General features: G+C 43.8%; 1 protein-coding gene across 4 annotated transcripts in view; it reads left to right on the top strand.

Annotated features, from left to right (window-relative positions):
- Positions 1-22,859, top strand: part of PRKG1 (protein kinase cGMP-dependent 1) — a 468,886-nt gene that overhangs the window by 348,745 nt on the left and 97,282 nt on the right. For 3 of the 4 annotated variants that reach the window (XM_082054422.1, XM_082054421.1, XM_082054420.1), the window contains exons 6-7: positions 2,461-2,538; positions 6,642-6,736. In XM_082054422.1, the coding sequence (XP_081910548.1) occupies positions 2,461-2,538; positions 6,642-6,736 (173 nt within the window). Of the gene's footprint in view, positions 1-2,460; positions 2,539-6,641; positions 6,737-22,859 lie in introns of those variants that run through there. The other variant, XM_082054426.1, reaches the window with a different exon arrangement.

A 22,859-nucleotide genomic window follows, 5' to 3' on the forward strand; every position in this document is an offset into this window, starting at 1 on the left:
ACTGGAAACCTTTTGACCGGTATTTTCAATCATTCGATTTTTGGGTGACTACAAGATTCCACCCGAGAGGATGCGATCCCAACACCTTATAACATGGGGCTTTTCAAGGACTCTCAACTTGAATGCTCAAAAATGTGCATCCTCAAAATCTGCTGCCCAGAAACACCCACGTAAGAAGGAAAACTCTGTAAATCTGTGTCCATGGTCTCTTGCAGACTCTTTTTTTAATTTTCTTTTTTATTTTTTACGTCTTCCCACTTGGGCACATGGAAATAGGAAAAATACTGCTGGTTTGAGATCTGCTGGAGCTCATCCAGGATCAGGGCAATCCACAAGTTGAGTCTTCCTGACCCACCATCTCTGGTTCTTTTTCTGAAGAAGGTCATGACAATATTGGCCATTTGTGATTCTGATAGAGAACTGTATTTTTTAATTTATTGATCTTCTGGAGAGTCTGAAGAGTAGTAATTACTAACATGCTGCTTTGATGTTCTGATTTTATTTACCATGGAGTTTCTTTTAGGATGGTGTACGGCACCCACTGCTGGGCTATATGTATTTTAAAGAAGTAACCTAATTTTGTTGAAGTTGACCAAGGCCAAGTGCCGGGTGCTGCACTTTGGCCACAACAACCCCCTGCAGCGCTCCAGGCTGGGCACAGAGTGGCTGGAGAGCAGTCAGGCAGAGAGGGACCTGGGGGACTAATGGACAGGAAGCTCAACAGGAGCCAACAGTGTGCCCAGGTGGCCAAGAAGGCCAATGGGATCCTGTCCTGTATCCAAACCAGCATGGTCAGCAGGACAAGGGCAGTGATCCTTCCCCTGTGCTCTGCATTGGGGAGGCCACACCTGGAGTATTGTGTTCAGTTCTGGGCCCCTCAGCTCAGGAAAGAGATTGAAGTGCTGGAGCGGGTCCAGAGAAGAGCAACAAGACTGGGGAAGGGACTTGAACACAAGCCCTATGGGGAGAGGCTGAGGGAGCTGGGCTTGTTTAGTCTGGAGAAGAGGAGGCTTAGAGGTGAGCTCAGCACTCTCTAGAACTACCTGAAGGGCAGTTCTAGCCAGGTGGGGATTGGTCTCTTCTCCCAGGCAGTCGGCAATAGGACAAGGGGCCATGGGCTTCAACTCTGCCAGGGGAAATTGAGGCTGGAGATGAGAAAGCAATTCTGTGCAGAGAGAGTGGTCAGGCATTGGAATGGCTGCCCAGGGAGGTGCTGGACTCACCGGCCCTGGAGGTTTTTAAGCTGAGATTGGCCATGGCACTTAGTGCCATGATCTAGTCAATGGACTGGAGTTGGACCAAGGGTTGGACTGGATCTCTGAGGTCTTTTCCAACCCAGTCAATTCTATGATTCTGTGATTTCCATATTATAGTTCACTTGGATACCTTTTCTTTTTCCTAGGACAATTTCTTATCATTAATACCCCCATATGCCCAGTGCTCCCAAAGCAAGGAGTTGTTTTTCTCAGCTGTAGCAGATACATTTAAATGAGCTTTTATCTATTCACTTCCATGGTGGAGTCTGTTATCAGTCTGGAAGTGGCACCAAAATGGTTGAGTGTAAAGATAAATAAATGCAGGTCAATAAAATACCCTCGAAAGAAAACATCTCCAGCTTCTCCAAATTGTAGGATTCTGATTAATTCCTCTGTCTTAGCTCAAATCCTTCCTTGCTTTGTATATATGTACTTTGGGATTAAAAGATCTGCTGAATTTTTCTGGGGCGTTGGTGCTTTCGTGTCACTTCAACCAACAGCCGAGCTGGAGTGCAGGGATGTTTTGGGGAAGGTTTGGGCCATTTTGGGGGTGGTTTTGTCACAAATCAGTGCTGGGGTGTGGGAGGCCCGATGCCTCCAGCTCTCTGCAGGGGCTGGATTAAGAAAATGCGTATTGATTTGGACAGGGAAATACAAGGGACAAAACTATACTAATAAGTTTAGATGTAAGCAGTGAGAAGCTGTGACATAAATGTAGCAAGAAATATTCCATAAAACAAGGCAAAAAAGGCAGATCAAACTACTATAATAACCGGAGAGAAGCTAAAATAATTTGAATAAAGCCCTTGCTAGCAAAGTTGGAAAAATACCAAAACCAAAGAACTATTTTTACATCAGACCTATTATTGCAGTTTAGTTCGCATAGCAAATTCTCTGCTGAAAATACCTCTGTCTGGTTTCTTTAGTATAAATGGATTTAGGGCGTGAGGATAATTCATCTGGGCAAAAACTGGCCCTTAGCACAGCAGGAAGAAAAATGGGCAAGCCAGAAACATTTTCATTTTAATTATTATATTCCTTGACACAGGACAATTTTTAAATCACGGCCAGTGTCAGACTGGGATAAAATCAGTCCAGGGTTATGTTTCCATAAGCGTTATCTTGCAAAAGTGCCAAACTGTCTGCTGAGTAACAGTCTCTGATTCGGTTTGTTCATCTTAATTTATGTTTCTTTTTCTTCCAGACGCACTACGAAAGCGGAGAGTATATTATCCGGCAAGGTGCTCGAGGGGACACGTTCTTCATAATCAGCAAAGGGAAGGTAAGGTGACACCGTTTGGAGGCCGAGGGGACGCTGGTGACAGTGGGATGTGCTCTCAATATTCGGTGCCAGCTGGCGCTTTCTCGCTCCCCTCCCCGAGGCACAAATGCTGCAACGCTTGACATTTAATTAAACTTCTTGGCACTGTATCAGCAGAGTGCCCTGAAGGAGAAAAGAAATAGATCTCGTGCTGTTTTACACATGTGAACACTTTGGGGTTGGAAACAGTTGTTGTGTCTCTCAGTAAATGACCAAAAAGCTCTTTTTTTTTTTTTTGAAACAGTTTACTGTACAATACTCAATATTTTCTCTGCTAAGTATCCTCCCTGCCAGGCTGACTTCCAGACTTCATTCTCATTGCTATCACTTCTCAGCTTCTCCACATTAAATAATAGGAAGCCGGAGAAGTCCGAGTTGGCTCCTTAGGGAAGAAAAAAGTTCTAAGATTCTGTTCCACTGCTCACAGGGAAAATCAGCTTTTTAACCTCTCTTCCCCTGAAATCTGATGGGATTTTATAGAATTCTTTTTTTCCTTCCATTCGGTTTTTGGGTTTTTTTAGCTGGCCTAATGCAATTACACTTGAGAAACATTTGGCTTCTTTCTACACAGTGGGACAGAGATATTCAGGGAATACACAGTGATTTCCCACTGCAGATGAGATGTCACACATTGAAAGTCAACAGAAATGGATAAATATGCTTGAAAGTACCCAGCCCCAGCCTCCCGGGTTGTGGATCTGATGTTTGCACGTATTAATTAATGTTAGCCTCGCGTAATTAAGGGGAGCAAAGCCCCATGGTGTCCGTACGCTCTGTTGGGAGGTTTCCCGAGGCAGCTGTCAGCTCTCAGGTACTAAACTAAAACTAGGATTTCACCATCATCTTCCATTCGTTGTCTCTGGGAGCCAGTCTTCATTGGGAGAGAAAAAAATGGTCTTTTTCACATGAATAAGGTAATCATGGAGAAATTTCTGAAGTGAAGATAATCATGGACTGCAGAAGGCCAAGTTTGATGGGATCCCCTCTTGCCATTTTGCTTCCTTCCACTCAAAGCAGTGTTTCCTCTTCTTCCAGAACAAGGACAGCCGTGATGAACACTTTGCATCTTTTCTGTGTAAACCATTTCCAACGGGTAAAAATACTGGGAGGGTGCAGCTCTGCCCTTCATCAAGCATTGAAGCCCTCCTTGCCGTGTTGGCCAAGCCCGTTGGCGCTGATGCTTTTACTCCTCTTGGGCAGGTGGATCCCATCCCTTCATATAGAAGTCCTCAATCTCCAAAAAGAGGCCTTGGGTCTGTTGTTGACACTGGTTGGGCAACCTGTTGTTGACCTGAACCTCCTCAAGCCCTTTCACTTCACCCGTGGGATGGAGGAGCAAACCACCCACGGCCTTGGCCATTGCTCCAGGGTCCTGTAGTCCTGCTTGAGGTGCTCCTTGGCTTTATCCCTTTGCTACTTGATCTTACTATGACAACTAATGGCCAGAAAAAAAGGAGCTAAAATAAAATAATGCACCTGGGCTTGCTAAGAAATTCTCAGACCCTCAGATCCTGAAGCCTGACAGAAATTCCCACAAAGATAGTTAAATTCTGTCTGGTTTTCTCTTCCAAGTTGACTTGTTTGCAGAAGAGGTATCAGTGACTGATAGGAGATGGATGGACTTGGAGAGTGATTTTAATGCCTGTATTGGGATATAAAATCTACACAGTGGATTTAACTAACCCGTGCTGTGGATACGGCCCAGGATGGGAGGAATAGAGTCTTAGCACTGAAACGTGGAATAAATAGCGACGAAATACAGAATCAACAAGTGGATGGGTGCTGCCTGGGACTCGCTGAAGCAGGGCCACGTATGTCCCGTCTCCCACACTAAAACCCGACCCAGGCAGCTTAATAAGCTGGAAAAACCTGTACTCGGGGCCTCAGAAATAGTTTCTGCATCCAGCAGCATCGTGTGGCTGTTATCAGCGAGAGCTGCTAATCAAAACTCCGCCTGGCCTTTATGTCCGAGAGTCTGTAGTGTCAGTCAAGTGAACAGAGATGATGGTTTTTTTACATTTCTGAACCCAGCATTTTTCTCAGAAGCACTTAGAAAGGCTTCTGCTCCATTTTCTTTCAGTCCGTGTTCCATGAATGTTTCTCTTAGGAGGAAAAAGCTTTTCCCATTTTTCTCCCTCAGCTCCATCCACCACACTTGATTCCGCGTGTTTCCTCGAGTCCAAGGGAATAGAAATCCAAAATGCGTTCCCAACACCTGGCATGCGGAAACCTGTTGAATAACGCGTCAGATGAGAACAGCTCGGTCCCTTCTGCTGCTAAAAGCGGCTGCTCCAGGCCTGCTCTGACCCTTCCCTGGGGACACGGCGTGTGCCGTGCCATTAAACACCCTTTCCCTTTTAAAAGCCGTGGCACCAGTTTAGTGCTGGATTGTGTGGGTTCTTTGTCGATGTCTTGGCTATTCAGATGGCTCATGGCTTTGAACCACATAGAACTCGCACTCCTATGATCCCTCAGCACTCGTTGCTCAGGATCAGTGGAGATCATGGCAAAAGAGCTTAAATATGTGTTAAAGTTCCCTTTGTTTGTTTTTGTCATCGTTTACAAACCTTCCTGGCTCATTCATTCCGGGTTCCCAACCCTCATCTGGTCTCGGATGATGAGTCACTCAGCTGTTAAATGGAGCGTGGAGGAGCCTGAGCGCTCATCAGTGACTCAAACCCACTGGTTTTACCAACCGTAAAAGAGACAGGAGAAAGCACAGGCCACAATTATGAATTTAATGGTTAAGTTAAACTGGAACGTCTCTAAATCCAAAAGGATGTGTCTGACATCTCACATTTAGGCTTGGTGAGTTTGCATCTGCAAAAGCTCTGATCAAAGCTCAACGTCCCGAAAAGGAGAAGCGCATGAGAGATTTTTCCCACATACACAAGGTTCCCCCGGAGAGTTGCTCGTCTCGGTTAAATTTTGGACAGCTCAGGCTTTAGAGGTGCCCGTCCCTCTCCACCGAGCAGAGACACAGCATGGACAACTCATTGTATAGATGTTGGGAGGAGCGCCATGCGCTCGTAGCAGGAGATTGTATTTCACCTGCCTTCTCATATCATAAGAGGTATGAGCTGCATCTGAAAACACCTGAAAAAGAAGAATACTTCTCATAGAGTGTTGTTACACCAACAGCGTTCGGCTTCGATGGAGCCTTTTGCACCCTTTGTGTTTTGTGCCGTCCGCAGCACCCGGGGATGTCAGGGCCTTGTTGTTAGTGGCAGCTGGGATTTATATCCCATACCAGAGCCAAAGCTGTTCAGATGATCAATTACTATTTTGTTTTCTCTGAAATATTTTCAGAAAATAGAAAGGCCCCCCAGGTGATAGATCATCACTCACAAATAGGAGGTTGTCTTCTTGTGGCAGTGCCATCTTCAACGTAGGCTTCCACCAGGTTGTACTCCCTGTGGTGTTGCAGTAGGTGGAAAGTCTGCTTTCCATCAGCAGTAATTGCTTTTCTCTCTCACTGCAAAAATAAGATGATATTTTCCTTTAAACTTCAATGAGAAGATTTGATTTTGACTCCAGTTACGAGTTATCCTCTCCTTGAGCTTGGGGGACAGGAAAAGAAGAGGTGTCCTTCATCCCGTAATGCTCCAAACTGCTTTATTTCAGTTATATCTAAATTTAGATGATTTCTGTTATTCCTTTCCCTTAAACAAAATTAGCAACGCAAGACATCACGTGGAACGGAGCGGACAGAAGCCTGTGCCATGTGTCTGTCTGATAGACAATATTTGGAACCTGTTCCTGCTGCTGACTCCATACAGGCAATGACTGTGCTTGTGCAGCCCGCTATGTATTTAGAGTTAAAACCTTCAAAAAACCACAAGAATTGCGTTTTTGCAAAACTAGTAGGTACCTTAGTGGCAAATAACTGCTTATTTTCCTGGGTGGTTGGTTGGTGATGCTGAGGGAGGGATGCAGGACTCTGGAGAATTACATGGTTCCCAGAGGCTTTTCCTGAGAGATCTGGGAGATAACGAATCCCTCTCTTAACAAACAGGTTGTATTTGTTAATTAAAAGTTTTCTAAACGTTTTGGCTTTTCAACAGGTGAATGTTACTCGTGAAGACTCCCCCAGCGAAGATCCGGTCTTTCTCCGTACTCTTGGGAAAGGAGATTGGTTTGGAGAAAAAGCCCTTCAAGGGTAAGTGCACCTTGTGGTATAGCTCGTACATTGAGATAATTCTTCAGGGACTTTCAGGACGCTCTTGCAATTTGGAAGAAGATAGAGGGTGGATTTCTGCTTTGGGAGTTGGGCTTTGTCACTTGGTGTTGTGTGTTGCACCTTAATGGAGAAAAAAGGATTGTTCTGCAGTTGAGTGGCCAAATGGAGATCGTGTAGACATCAGAAAATAGTTTATCTTTGCATTTTCCCTGACCATGCATTTCAAGGTCCAAAGGTTTGATGTGTTGTGACTCTGGAGTGTTTTTCTTGTACGGGAAGAGCGTAATCGTGGTTGTTTTGCTGGGGCAGGCGACTGACGGCAAAGCGGTGCATGGGGGGTTAAAATGGGCTTATTATGGAGATGAGAACTGTATGCGATCGACCTGTTTTATCAACCTTTGCTTTTGGGGATAACTCTGAACTAGAAGAAGTGAAATTGTAATTCCGTATTCAATGGGTGACTATTATAAAAACACGTTTTATATCCATGGGGAGGAATAAGAATAGGAATAGTAAAGCACGTGCTTTAGGCAGGAATTTGGGGCACCCAGTGGACCAACACTTCATCCTGCTGCATAAGGGCTATCAGGCTTTTCTTTGGTGCTGTGATAACATGGTCAGTCCCTCCTAAATCAGCCTCCTTCCAAAAAGAACAAGGCAGAACATTTGCAGCCCAAATTTCGTGTCACTTCTGGCAGCCGGGGAGGTGTATCCAGCACAAAATTTGCATCTTACCTTGCATATCTATAGCTTAATTTTAAAATAGTAAGGTTATTAATGAATAAATGCAAATAGTAAGGTTTGCAGTAAATAAATGTCTTTATGTTGGTTAGTTTTTAGTACCAAGGTGGAGGTTAATTATATTTTAAAATAATTTTTCGCTGCAAACACATAAGATAGAAACACTTCTTCATCTGTTTGGAGCCTCAGAGCAACCTGACTCATTGGAGCTTGTAGGTTTTTAAACAAGCGTCACATATCTCTCATGACATCTACTGGAATAGTAGGCAATATATAGCAGGCAATAGTGTGCCAACCAAAACCATCTTCTGAAGAAGACTCGGTATTGGAAATAAAAGGGATTTCCTACCTTGCACTGCCCTGGTGAGGATTTCTCCGCATTGCAAATGCTGTCATTTGGCTGCCTGCTCAGCCTGAGATGAGTGAATTTACAATAAACACTCTTCTGCATATATTTAAATATTCAATAAATAATAAGTTTGTACTTCTGAAACCAAATGGGAACTTAATAATTGAGAGGATGTTCTCAGTGTGTGAGGAAAGCGTCATTCTGACCTATTTTTTCGTTAGGGACGTGACGTACCCGCTGTACCATACCTTTGGTTTACTAGTAAGCTCAGTAGTTCTGTAGCTAGATTTACATTGAATAGTGTGAAAATACTGTAATGTAAAGCATCCAGCAGCTCAATAAATTGCTAATAAATTAGTATCTTTCAGGACTTTGTAATATATCATTGTTCAGCAACTTGGGGTATTTCTCCTACACACATAAAATACAGTTATGGCTGAGAGCTGCGGATCAAATAGAAGTTTCAGTGTATTTTCTTTTTCATCTTTGACTAATTTATCCAAACTGTACCAGGCCTTGCTTAGCAATACTGAATTCTACTCTGTTTAGTTGTATGTTGTGCATATGTACGCTGACAGAGCCACGGGGTGCTGATATACATTATTCTGATGATATACATTACTCTGGTTTTGGTGCTCGCGCCAGATGGCAAACGTCATTTCACGGGTCCCATTGCGCACCGGCAGGAGCAAAACAAGTCATGAAATGATCGGCCACATCATCTGAAATGAATACCCCAACCTTCCCGGCTAATTGGCGCCGAGATAAAAGATGTATAACGTACAGTATAGCGATACATCATTTACAGCGCACTCACAATCAGAAAACAGTGCGTAAGGCTATTTACAATAGTTATTTCTATCAAGAGGGAAATAACGTTTCAGTCAAATAAAGAATATAAGAAAAGGCTCTTTCTCCTTCAGAAATTGTTTCCCATAGGCCAACTCAAAAGAGGAGCAGTTTGAGCCATTGCCTCCTTATTTTTACATTACATATCACATCATATATTTAAACAGAGCTGTTGTTTTAGGGTCTCACCCAGGAGGAGTTCAGAACTCTTTTGACCAACTCTTGAGGTCAAACAAATGGGATTTTTGGGTGGCTTTTAAAAGAGGGGGCCCCTAAACACTCAGCAGCCTCAGGTCTCCTGGGCGGCAGCAAGAGAGGAAGAATTTGGATGGACAAGCCTAGGTCAAGCCATGGCCCCCACCATATATCTATTAATAGATAATAATAATAATCTATATCTAACAATACAGCTATTTTATATCTCTCTATATAAATATAAATGCCAGGAGTGTACTATACTGAAGAAAGTAATGGAAGTACAGGTGCCACCCTTTGATTTAAGTTAGCACAAATTTGCTTTGGCGAAGATGTTTTCACATGGTAACTGAGAAAGGCAGCTTGTTTTAAGGCTTTTTCAGTGTATTTCCAGGCTGTTTTCTTTGCAGGGAGCGTAGGAAGAGGTGGCTGCTTAGGGCAGGACGTATGGAAATGGGTGGAAATTTGGGATGTTTCCATGTTTCTGGGTCAGCTCAGGGATGGGATCACTGGGGGAAGCTGCTGCTTGGCACAGTCTGTGTCCTCCCTTCAGCCTCTGAATAAAATACAGGTGGTTCATTTCTTTTTATTACTTTCAAAATGTATTCTCAGGGCAGAGGATGAAGAAGAAATTGTGGCCTTTGGGTCATGCAGGAGGTGCTGTGCCATGGTGACAATTACAGTGATATTTCAGCAACTGTAATGGATTAATATATCAATTTGGTGTCACCTTCACAAAGATTTGAAATTGAGTATGATAGTACCTGTCCCTTATGCAACATAATGCATCTTCCTTTCAAGAAAATTTGTGGTTTTTCCTGTTTATATCTCCACCTCTGGAGGCTCCTGGGTAGTTATTTTCTCACTGTTACAGGAACCATCTCTCCTCTAATTCCCCCAAATCCCACAGGTATGTTTTGTGCACTGATAATTCACAGGAGCAGTAAAACAGTGTGTGTCTATCTATCTGTCTACCTATCTATCTATCTATCTATATATATATCTGTATGGGCAGGAGTGTCAAAAGGCAATTTTCTTGTTGACCATCCAAAAACTTTGTACTGTATTTCCCACTTAAAACAGTGGGAATTGCTGGGATTGAAGTTGTCCTCGGGCACCAGAAAGTGCTGGTGCCTCTTGAAATCTTGCAATGCCAGAGCTTTATCTATTCATAAATTGATGGAGGAACTGAATATAATCCTGAAAACCTTAAAAGGTCCAGGAGCTGAGGGTGAGACAAGAATGAGCCATCAATAGATAAGGCATTAGAGTATTATAGATTTGTTTCTTTTTTCTGATACACAGTTGTTTTCTCTGGCTGCAGCCAGAATTAACCATTTTTCTTATACCTCTATAAATACTATAAGAGGTGTTGGGGTCCTACTCATGCCCATCTTCCCTCAGGTCTAATTCTGAATGTGTTTCTGTCGAGTTGCAGCGATACTACTGCTAAACTGACCTTTAAATTAGTTCTTTTCCCAGATAAGAACCTAAAAATTCAGGTTTTCATTAAAAACTTAATTGGCAAAACCTGGAAACCTGTTTAAGTGCCCTGCTCTCTTCTCTCTTGCCTTTTTTTATCTTATTCCTTGCGTGTTTAATTTCTTTCTTCCCCAAAATACTTTTCCCCTGTTGCTCCCTAATTACTTTTGAAGGGCTGAAGGCATTTATTTACTCAGTTCAAATGCTGGGGGGAATAAGACAGATTCTCAGCAGTTAGAAAATAGCTAAAATAGCTAATTTAGTAAATGGTAAAATGGATTGCAATGATTGATTTTATTTTTTTTGTAAGGTGGATGATGCTTCTCAGACCAATCTTCATTCTTGCAGTAAAACAGGGTGTTTTTCACACTCCCTTGCTGTTGAATCCTGCTTGTTATGACCATGAGCCAGCACTGGGCCCTTGTGGCCAGGAAGCCAATGGTACCCGGGGTGGGGTTAGAAGGGGGTGGTCAGTAGGTCAGAGAGGTTCTCCTGCCCCTCTACTCTGCCCTGGGGAGACCACACCTGGAATGTTGTGTCCAGTTGTGGCCCCTCAGTTCCAGCAGGACAGGGAACTGCTGGAGAGAGTCCAGCGCAGCCACCAAGATGCTGAAGGGAGTGGAGCATCTCCCGTGTGAGGAAAGGCTGAGGGAGCTGGGGCTCTGGAGCTGGACAAGAGGACACTGAGGGGTGACTCATTCATGTTTACAGATATCTAAAGGGGGAGTGTCAGGAGGATGGAGCCAGGCTCTTCTTGGTGACAACCAGTGATAGGACAAGGGGTAATGGGTACAAACTGGAGCACAAGAGGTTCCACTTAAAGATGAGCAGAAACTTCTTCCTGGTGAGGGTGGCAGAGCCTGGCCCAGGCTGCCCAGGGAGGTTGTGGAGTCTCCTTCTCTGCAGACATTCCAACCCGCCTGGACACCTTCCTGTGTAACCTCATCTGGGTGTTCCTGCTCCATGGGGGGATTGCACTGGATGAGCTTTCCAGGTCCCTTCCAACCCCTGACATTCTGTGATTCTGTGATTCTGCTCTTTCCTTTCATTTCACACACACCAGCTCCTGTTTATTACAAGTCACTTCTTGGGACTTAATCAAAAAGTTTTAATTTGCTCAGCCCTGGCTGTGCCCAAACACTTGTGTCCAGAAACACTTTATCACCCTTCTTGTTGAATGTAAGAGTTGTATTTCATCTTCATCGGACACCTCACACACAATATAGTGCTTCTAATAAAATCGTACCGTCTGCCGACCTATTAACCTCATTGTCTTCAGTTTTCTCAGGAAAAGAGGATGGGATGGAGGACTGAAAAATATTTATTGCTAAATGACACAGAGCAGTAAAGATTTCCAGGGTGGTTGCACAAATATAAATGTGGTAAATGGGAGTCTCCTCTCACTGTGGCGTTATAAGGTGGATATATATGTATATAAAAATACAATATCTCTATATATCCTACAGGATAATATAGTTTTATAGGGCATTTTTTTTATAGTTGTCTCTCCAAGGAGAGGTACTAGTTCTGTTGCAATTGGGGGACAAATGGACAGGAAGCTCAACATGAGCCAACAGTGTGCCCAGGTGGCCAAGAAGGCCAATGGGATCCTGTCCTGTATCCAAACCAGCGTGGTCAGCAGGACAAGGGCAGTGATCCTTCCCCTGTGCTCTGCATTGGGGAGGCCACCCCTGGAGTATTGTGTTCAGTTCTGGGCCCCTCAGCTCAGGAAAGAGATTGAAGTGCTGGAGCGGGTCCAGAGAAGAGCAACAAGACTGGGGAAGGGACTTGAACACAAGCCCTATGGGGAGAGGCTGAGGGAGCTGGGCTTGTTTAGTCTGGAGAAGAGGAGGCTTAGAGGTGAGCTCAGCACTCTCTAGAACTACCTGAAGGGCAGTTCTAGCCAGGTGGGGATTGGGCTCTTCTCCCAGGCAGTCAGCAATAGGACAAGGGGGCATGGACTTCAACTCTGCCAGGGGAAATTGAGGCTGGAGATGAGAAAGCAATTCTGTGCAGAGAGAGTGGTCAGGCATTGGAATGGCTGCCCAGGGAGGGGCTGGACTCACCGGCCCTGGAGGTTTTTAAGCTGAGATTGGCCATGGCACTTAGTGCCATGATCTAGTCAATGGACTGGAGTTGGACCAAGGGTTGAACTTGATGATCTCTGAGGTCTTTTCCAACCCAGTTGATTCTGTGATTCTGTGGGGTGCTTGTAAAAGAGTCATCTGACACCAAAGTGTGTTGGGGAGGGTTTGGGGAGCAGCCAAATGACAGCATAAGAAAGCGAATGGGATCTGTGATGGGAAGGGGATGGGAAAACGGGCCGTGCTGTCCTGGCTGGGACCTTGCTGGGAAGCCCCACCTGCGGTGATTTGTCTTGCTCATGGCCTTGGCACGAAGCCATTTGTCATGCCAGGGGTCACAGTGTTAAGAGGTTCGCTGTTCCCATCCCCATCCAGCCAGGAGCGGTTGAAAAAAGAAAGAAAAAAACAGCCAGAGGGTACAAATTCAGTTCAGGAAAATGCATTTTTCCAGCCTTGAGTCCCGTGGTGAAGAAGGTGTACCCATGGCGGTGGTGGTCATTCTGAAATTGAAGCAGTACTTCCAATGGTGTTGCACAGGACAATGAGTTTAAAGACGAGGAAAAACACACTTTTAACTTGGGCTAAGAGGAGGGAGCAAGTTGAGAAGCACTTTTTATCACCCTGATGCTAAATATTGGGGCTTTCTTTGAGTCCTGGCCGTTCTGTCACCCTTCTCCTGCCTGGCACCTGCGATGCTGTGTGCAGCTCGTGGAGCGTGGGTGCAACATGCGGCCTCCCGGGACAGCCTGGAAGTTATTGTGTCCATTACATCAGCTGCTTTTTATATTTATTACAATCCTCGGGTGATCTTAAAAGGTATTACAGCTCTATTTCCCATCCTTTTCCCCTCCCTGGGTAGATCACTGCCCATAAAGTCAGGTGGGAGCAGGCGGTGACAGCTGATGTTTTGACCCATTGCCCCCAGACACAAGGGACATCAGAAGCTTTTAAAGGGTTTTGGAAAAGCTGTTGGCCAAACCCTGAAACAAAACCCTCCCAGAGGCTTTGGAGGGCAAGAGCTCAAAAGCCCAGACAGCTGGAAGCGAGGAGGCAAAGTGAAACGGAGATGGTGTCACCATATGGTTCCCGACAGGGTTGGGTTTCTTCCTGCCGGCATCTGGTCCCTGCTTGGGTCGGGAGAGGTGGCTGGGTGGACCTGGGCTCTGATTGATCTCCTAACGGTAATTAAACGCTGCTAAAATGCCTCTCTGTCCTGTCCAGCTGGCTTCTGGTGTTCAGGTGCCCTGGCCTCAAAGTCCTTACGTTGCTCTAGCACAGATGAGGATGTTTTATGATAATGCCGTTGCAAAGTAAATGATGAAATCTTCATCAGGGCCTTTGTGCTTTGTTTAATTACACTATTGCAAGCACGTATTGATCGCTGATGGAGTTGCTTCGCTTTCTTCATTCTTCATCAAACATGAGCCAATATTGCAAGTTGTCATCAGCTGGTTGCCAGAAGCTCTTGATGCTTCAGGAGGTTCCCTGGCAGGGAAGATGCTCCCAATTAAGAGTCTCATCCAAACCCGTTTAACATGAGCTGACAGGATCACCCCAGTTGTTGTTAGGCCTGCTCTAACTCACAAAAACGTAACTCTACTTTTGTCATCCAGCAGAAATTAATCTGGGGGGGCGGTTTGAGCTTCAGCCACCACGTATATGGAAAAATGAGGGGGGAAAAGGGGTAATGCGTGTTGGCTCTACCAGCACCCTCCACGTGAGTCCTCTGTTGTTACTACCAAGATTAAGGTTCCCACAGGAATATATTGATATTACTGATTCTTCTTGTCTTAAATATGGATAGGAATGGATCCCACCAAGTGAAACCAAAGGTCCAGCCAGCCTGGCGTCCCATCTCTTCCAGCAACCAGAACCGATTGCCGAAGAACCTCCTGAACCAGTGCTGGTGGCTTGATAATTTATGACCCATAGCATGTTGTCGATTGACTTTGCAAACCCGCAACAAGCAGTTTGAAAATGCGTGGCCTTCTGTGGCAATTAGTTCTGCAGTTCAAGCGTGCAGGCTGAGGAGAAGTGCTGGTTTTAATGTGTTGGTTTGGGTTGGTTTTTCCGATGGGCCATCTGCTCCTCTTTTACAAGGTGCCTCCAGGTTCTTGGATGTGCGGTTGACTTCTTGATTTGCAGAGAGCTCAAGACTCGGTTGTCCGAGACTATAGATGTGGCAATAAGCTGTTTAATGTGAAGACAGATAATAATTTGTCTTTATTTAAAACTTCTAACATCTTAAATGACTTGTGAAGGTCTCTGAAACTCAGTCCTTCTTTCTTTACTCATTTGCATGCTGGCGATACAGAAAACTGGTAACGTCTTATTCTAGCAGGTGCTGGTGAATCTTCCCAAAAAGCCGTGCAGGTGTTATTTGTTCCACTTGGCAAATTACAGAAATTTGAATAGGCAAAGGGTTTCTTTTGGACCACAGGAGCCCACAAAGGTTCTTTTAATGTCTGTGTTTAGATGATTGCTTGAAAAGCTGGCATAGGGCTGGAGTTAAGCGGCGAGATGATGAATCGGGGCTTTTCAGCTGCTTGATTTTCCCCATTGTTCAATATCTTGCTTCCCAATTTCTCGAATTTCAGGGCAATTGACTTGGAAATGAGACGCGGCTTTATTTCATAATAACGCCGAACAAAACGTGTTTCGGTCGAGCAACAGTAAACACCACGTTGGGGAGGAAAAACAAATGATTATGTACTTAAGCGAGATCAGCGAGCACCAGAATTGGAGTGTTGGGTGGCGCAGCCATCGCCGCCTCGTGCTGCATTTTGAGCAGCCGCTTTGCATTCACAAACCTGCTTATGTAAAATACAGAATCATGAAAATGCATGTTACTGGAGGAATAGAGACAATTGTAGCAGTGGAAGGCTTGTGCACAAAATACGCCTGGTTTATTTATTGTCTAAGGGGGAAAAAAAAGAGAATAAATATTTGGCTTTTCATTTACTCTACCAAACAAAATGCTTCTTTGGGGCAAAATAGCCATTAGGAGACAGTTAGCAATAAATTTGAAATTTTGCTACTTTAACAAAATTACATAAAGTTGTTCCGATTTCTTGCAGGGAAGTTACGCTCAGAGCCAACTTAATGACTCAAACGGAGTTAATAAATCATCAGGTTGCTTTGAGTCTGAAAGATACTAATGATTAGTTTATAAGAGCACAGCTTATTAATAGTTCTGGCTTTTTTACAGCTGAATCGTAGCCTGGGAACTGAAACTCTGTATTTGTTTTCCTTTGAGGATACAGCCCTACAGAGCAAGCACGATATTCCTCCCACCGAGTTTAAAACATATACGTATAATGTTGGACAACATGATTGTGCCAGATGGAGAAAAGCAGAATTACCCAGGTTTTCTAGTTATAAATATATTTGCTTACACTTAGAGCGCTGAACATCTCTGAAAATCGTTCTCATGTCTTTGCCTTATTTCAGTGCAGGAAAGAAACCCTATTGTTGAAATAGGCAATGCATGGGAAATACCACGGACGTGTTGTTGCTTGTTATTAGATAACAATGTCAAAGTATTCCTATAAAAGCATTGTGTTCTTATTATAGAGGTTTTTAAAGAGCGGAATTTGGGGGATGTATCCTCTTGTATGAACCAGGGTGAGTGAAACGGGTTAGTGATAGAAATTACTGTGGGGGTCAGACCTGCTAGTTCTTACTTAATATGTATATATGTTTATATTAACATTATATATATATAGATATAAAACTCTGGTTTGCTTTTCTCCTTTGGAGGATGTGAAATAGTCTGGAAGGGCTTAAGGCTTCTGGTGCTGGCTGAGTTTTCCAAACTCTTCCCCTTTGCCTGTTTTTTATAGGTTTTTGCAAGACAACACCCGTATTCTGGAAAAAAAAACCCAAACAACCTAATTTCTGTCCCACAGCAATTTGTAGTATTTGGAGTTTTTTACTCTGTTCAGGTGTGTGAACATTAAGTGGAGCTGAGAAATGCAACACGGAATTATCATTCTCTTGGCTTTCTTGAAAAATTCATGTTCGGTAACTATCCTGGTTTTGTTAAAACCAAGTTTCTCTTTTAGTGAATGTGCCTGTCAGCTAAAGCTTCATATTAGCTGCATTTTCCTGGAGAATCAGATACATGTTTTGGTAAACATAGCAATGGAATGCGAGGTTATTGATAAGCATGGATGGACATCTTGCCAGAGGGGCAACGAGAAACAGGTGACCAAGAAACTGACCAACTGTGTATAACATCCCATTCACGTGATACTTCATATAAAAGTGGGAGATCACGAGGATCTCGTCCCTTTTCCTTATGGCCGACATTAGCAGAGGACCTTGTGAGTCATCCCTGCGAACTGAGGCCTAGTGACAGACTGAATCCAGCTCCGGTTGGCTGCAGAGTCCAGTCCAGGACTTCAGGTGCCAGCTCTGCAGTTGCTGGGACTTTCAGGGTTGGTTTTGTATATTTTGTATTATTTTCTCTATTTTATTAGTAGCATTAGTAAAACGTTTTTAATTTTCCCAGCTCTCTTCTCTCTGTCCTTCTTTCCCTCCTGATCGCCTGTGCTGAGTGGGAAGGGGGGAGCGGGAGGGGCAAAAGGCGAAGTGGGGAGGAGAGGAGGTTAACAATACATCTGCCAGGGTTTTATTGTCACCCCGCAATTGAAACCCTCGGCATTATGGAATCAGAGCGGGAGAAGAAAAGAGCAAAAAATGTTCTATGTTTGCTGTGTCTTTTATTTTTTTCTTGGCTCCGATATCATTCAGGCAGCTATGCGTTTAAACATACATCCTGGAGTGCCATCACATTTAATGGCACCTCCCAGGGTGGCTTTAATTTATAGACAGATTCACACGTGGCACAATGTGGTGTGGCCACTCATCAAGTCTCCTTTTTATACCGGGCATTGATTTGGTCTTGTGTTTCAGGCTTGGAACCCCATATAAAATAACTGTCATTGATAAATTGTTCATGCATAGAAAACTGAGGGTTTTTTCCTGCAAGGATACAGTGATCTAGTATGGGGATGCAGTGCCCGTCATTTTGTGAGTGTTATAAGGTACCATCGTATTATGAAATACTTGATATGAAGCTTTATGATCTTAAAATATTAGAAGATTCCTTATAGAAGCATATTAAAATAATTCCACCTCTAAAAATATACAGTAATGCACATTCGTGGCTTTTGTTTTGTGTGCTGCGTAGTTTAAATACAAAGTGTTGGCCAATTAAATAGTGATTTTAACACAACCAAGATTTAGCCATAATGCACTGGATTAGGAAGAAGAAGTTGGTGCAAGTTTGTATTTAGCAGATGTTTCTAACAACCTGTTACTTGCTTAATCGTGTTTCTATATATTCAGCGTTATGAACAACATGTAATGACTTTTTGATTTAATTGATGTCACCCAGGTTATTCCGCAGGGGAAAAGGGTCTTGAAGATAACTTTTTTGTAACCGATTGTCCTAATATTGACCCAATTGCCTTTCTGAGTTCTCCCAGCCCTGAGGACTTTGTTTTTGCTCATGGCAATGCAGTAGATTGTGAGTTAAGAAGAGGAATATCGTGGTGCGACACCAAAACTAGATAAATTGGCACTTAGGGGAAGTTGGATGGATTGCGTAGTTTTGCAACACCGTGAAATAATTGATGTTCCTTCTAATTATTAGCAGTGGGAAGCCTAGTGATGAACATCTATCCTCCAGATTTTATGTTACGGCCATCCAACCATTGACACAGTTGAACCACCACACGCTCAAAATTAAGGATGAAATATTTATAGGACTGGAGCTGGCTATTTCTCTGTAGAAATGCCTCTTTAATTCTATTTTGCTAGGAACACAACAATATTAAAAGCTCATTTTAAGATCACTCTTTTCAAGTAATGCTCATTTAAATTGACAAGAAGACATCAAAAGGGCTATGTTGTCTTATACAGCATTTACCTTAAGAAACTTTTGAGCCCAGAGTGTGCAGTTTTGGGGTTTTTTTTTGTCTGCTTGCTGGTTTTGTCTGAGGAATGTGCTTGGTGATGGGCTAAAGTCTCTCTCTGTGGCAGAGCCAGAACATCATCTGTGCCCAAAAGGCTTCACCATTGCATTCTCTAAGGCCAGAGCACAGAATCTGAGGCTTTTATGCAAAGCTGCGGCTTGTCTGTGAGCGCTGAGCACCTCAAGGATTGCATCTATAAGTCCTTGACCTTCTCCCACTCCAGAGTTTTTGCTGCCGTCTCTTTCCCAGACGAGTAAATGGAGCAAATATTGGGGCTGCATGTCTGCTGGAAACCAGGGCCAGAAGCAATGGCCGAAGCATTCCACCATAACGCCAGGCAAAAATGTCCAAGAAATGAGAAATACTCTTTTCTTTGTTGCTTTTTTGGTTTACAGAAGTGGCTCCTTTTCCTGGAGCACGTCATAGCTCCTCCTTCATAGACTGGGTACTATTCCTGTGCTGTATATATTTCAATTTCTTGACAGGCATCTGTATACCAGCCCCTTGCTTTGAATTTAATTATTATTAAGATTAAGTCTTAGAACAGAGCTTTTCCCCATTTCAAACTTGGCAGAGGGGCTGTTGGTGCCGGCAATGGCAAATCAGGTTCTGATGGCTCCGTTTTCAGTTCCAGCCTCTGAACATGAAGTGAGTTGCGTTGGTTGTTGATGCGATCAATACGGTTAAGCTTTTAAGTACTCGGTGTGTTAAAGCAAATCCCTGTTGTCCCAGCCTGTCCCTGTCCCTGGGGCTCCGAAAGGGACCCTGGCGCCAGCTTTGCCTGTGGCAGCTGGGAGAGCCCCTGGGCTGGCTGGAAATAACACCCTCCGCGTTCTAACATTTAAAAATAAATAGATTGTGTTGTTGCTAAACAAAGTCAGGTCTTATTTTAGGCGAAGGCGCAATCTGAGCATAGCTTGTGGAAAGACACTGCGGCGCTCCCGTTACAGCATCGGGACCTCGTGTGCCGAGCTCGCGTTACCTTTATGTTTGGCTCCTGGAGCAAATATCTGAATGTACGTCAATAAACAGCTATTAGGAGCACTCATAAAATTGCTGCATATAACAACCAGAATCTTTTGTTAGGCTGAACCATGTTATAACTGACCCTCAAAACCTTTATCTGGGGCTTGAACTTTCAATTTTTAAGTCAGCTTTAGCTGGGGAATGAACCATAGCTGTGCCAATTGTGTGGGACAGTGTGTGAACTGGTTACTGGAATAGGAGCTGCTCTGGCGAGCTCTCCCCTAAGCCATCATAGCTGGGATTCTGCAAACTCTGAAACAGGGCTGAAGTGTTTTATTCTCGGGGCACTCGTCAGCACACTGGTAGATGTGGGGTTTTTCCAGAAAAATGCTTTTGGAGGACATGGGAGCCTTAAGCAGCTTTCTACAATGCATCGGGGTGCTGGTGAGCAAAGGTGAAAGAGGAGCCCAGTGCTGGGATTAACCTTTAGATAATGGGTCTTTATGGGATAGACTGGACCTTGCCGCCTTTTCCATGGCTGAGCTATCTGCTCTGTTAAAGCCTCGCTGTCTCATCGGCACCATTGATGAGGCATCTGGCTGGTTGGGAGCCCATCCAGCCCCTCTCCTGGTCTCCCCTTGGAGTCATCTTCATGGCCCCTATCAACATATATCTTGTCTATAAGCTGTAACTTCCTTTACTCTTTCATTTCTTTCTCTCTCTTAGATCTTCTTCCTCCCCAGATGAGCACATTTTGATCTCCTGCGTTGCAGACATAGGAGCTGCTGCCTCATTCCGCTCTCTTCTTACCACCGAGACTGTAGGTTGTAGTAAAAGCTGCTGGGATTCCTCGTCTTCCAGTATTACAACATCATCAACTCACGATTTAAGCTTGGGAGGGACTTGCAGAGGCCACCTGGTCCAACACCGTGCTCAAAACAAGTCTTAACTAGACCAGGTCGCTCAGGGCCATGTCCAAACACATGTCCATGTGTTATCCGAAATGCTTTTTCCCTTCCTTTCTTCAGCTTTTGGTCTAGAAACTCAACTCGTGGTCTCTTAGCAAAGCCACTCTTAAGCATTCATAAATAAAACAGGACCAGCAATCCATTCTTGTCCTTCTAGAGCTGTCATTGAGATTCAGAGCTGCCAGCTATGGTCTTCTCTTGGCATCTCCAACTTTCCTCTTCCTGTATGTGGTGAAGCCGTGTCTGTTCTTCGGCTTCCGTGCAGGTTTTCTGAGGGTTTTTTTTCCTCCTTGGTGTCCTTTGCTTTGTGTCATTCACTGGAACTTGTTGTCTCCGTCCCCATGTCTCACAGCTCATTTCTGGGCTTGTTCCCCTCCAAACAGAGATCTCAGATGTTTCTTTGGTACCTACCGTAGACCGGCTGGCTGCCAGTTCCCTTCCAGTAAATTATACGGACTTTCCACCGGTTTCTTCCTTCCTGCACAACAGTGTCATCCCGTCTGCCCTTCATGTCTCCAAGGCACGTGTCATCCTCAGGCTTTTCTCTAAAACCCCACCTCCAAGCTAGGGCAGATCTGTAAGGTCATAGAATAGAATCATTTTGGTTGGAAGGGACCCTTAAGGTCATTGAGTCCAACTGTAAAGTCCTCTATATAGAAAGTCTCCAAGATGCCTTCATGTGGCAAAATACTCCAGAGTTTTTGATGGTCTTTTGTTACTCCAAAGACATGGTAAAACTGCTGCTGCAATTACCGTTATCCTAAATGATTGCTTTGACCAGACCCTCTTATTTGGGTCCTTGCTCCCTTTTCTCAGCTCAAACACCAACTCTTCATCTTTGCTTTCACAACTTAACCTCCATTCTACCTTTTCCTGCAGTCACTAAGGATTTTTTGGCATCTAATGCCCATTTATTACGCTTGACTAAAAAGTACTTTTGTGCTGCTTCTTGGTAGCCCCAGCCTGGGAGAAGTTCCTTGTGAAGACCCACAGATCTGACCAGGCTTTGATGGTGCTTCCAGCTCATCTTTGCTACCACGTGCATGCAGTTGTTTCCCAGTAGCAGAGTCCTGGCCATGTGCTAAGGCCACCTCTCGTCATTCTGAGCCATTGTATACAGCTGTTTTTCCTACATATTTTCTCCTCTTCCTCATCAGCCACTTTCTTTTGCTCTTGGAGTGATGATTTTGGTGCCAAAATCATAAATTGTTCCTGCCTTAGTTAGGAAATACACAGGTCTACACCACTAGATCCTCTAAAAAATGCTAATTTGCTGATAATAACTAGATTTCCTATATTTATTTCAGCAAATATGTTTCTTACTGAGGTCTCTGTGTGGCATTGAACAGAGCCAGTTTTGGAGGTTTAACTGTGTTTATAGTCACTAAAAAGGGAAAAAAGCTCATTTATCTAAGCACTAAGGCTGTGGCCAACCTTCATCTTAATTTAATCTTCCTTTGCTCAGGCTGAAACAAGTGTTACAGGTTTATATGGCAGAGCTTCCCTAATGAAGCAATTTCATTCTGACTGCTGAAGGGGCCGGCAGACATTTAAATTCATATAATTTTTATATTACCATCAAATTCAATTCTTTTTCCCCCCCAAGCCTCTGGGCTTTGTAAAATCAAGTTCTTGATTCCTGAGGTCTAAAGCTCTAAAACGCACATCTTTAAGGCACTTGCTAAATTCCATTATTTCCTCAATCCTGTTATAATTAAATGAAGAAATGTTTTCAATAATCGAATTGAGAAGAAGCTGGAACATTTTAGAATAGTCTTTGCCGTGATCTTATGAAGATGATAATGGCTGTTACAGCAGGTTAATCATCATTTGTCCAAGGTGCTATTTTATTTTCCCATTCCATAGCGTAGCTTTAGATAGAAGATGTTTGGGAACTTCACAAAAAACTTGGCGTAAACTGGGTGATAACATGAGAATTGTACTTTATTTTCTTTGAAACAGAGACCACAAACTAGTGCAAAGGTAGTAAAACCCAGCAAGAGGAGATAAGCATTGAGTAAGGAGAGAGGGATGATGGTTTTGCTGGCTTGTCTTTGCTCTCTTGGGTCCAAAGTCACTTTATATATAAAAAGAAAGAAAATCACCTGTGCTGATGTCACAAGAAGTTTTTTTAAGATTTCTTCCTAATTAGGCCAATTATTCTCTTAGGAAACTTCAGTGTTGAGGTGACCAGCCCAAGTCAACTCTGAGTGAAGAACCAGTGACATTGGCCAAACCCAATGATAATTAGCTAAAAATCTACACCGGGTGTGAGCACACCCTTAGTTGTAATTCTTGCCTGGCTTCTGCAATGCTTTAGTGACTTTTGCACCATGCTGTGGTGGACGGTGACATGAGCTCCTTCTGGTCCTGGATTGTCACCTTCAAAATCATTGTTATGAGAAAGCCATAGAGTAAATCTCTTTTCTGTCAAATAATAGGGAGGTGACGTGTGTTACCCACTGTGGCTGCTGGTGAAGCCGAAGC

The sequence above is a fragment of the Streptopelia decaocto genome (assembly GCF_964273445.1).
Source record: "Streptopelia decaocto genome assembly, chromosome: 5".
Lineage (NCBI taxonomy): Eukaryota > Metazoa > Chordata > Aves > Columbiformes > Columbidae > Streptopelia > Streptopelia decaocto.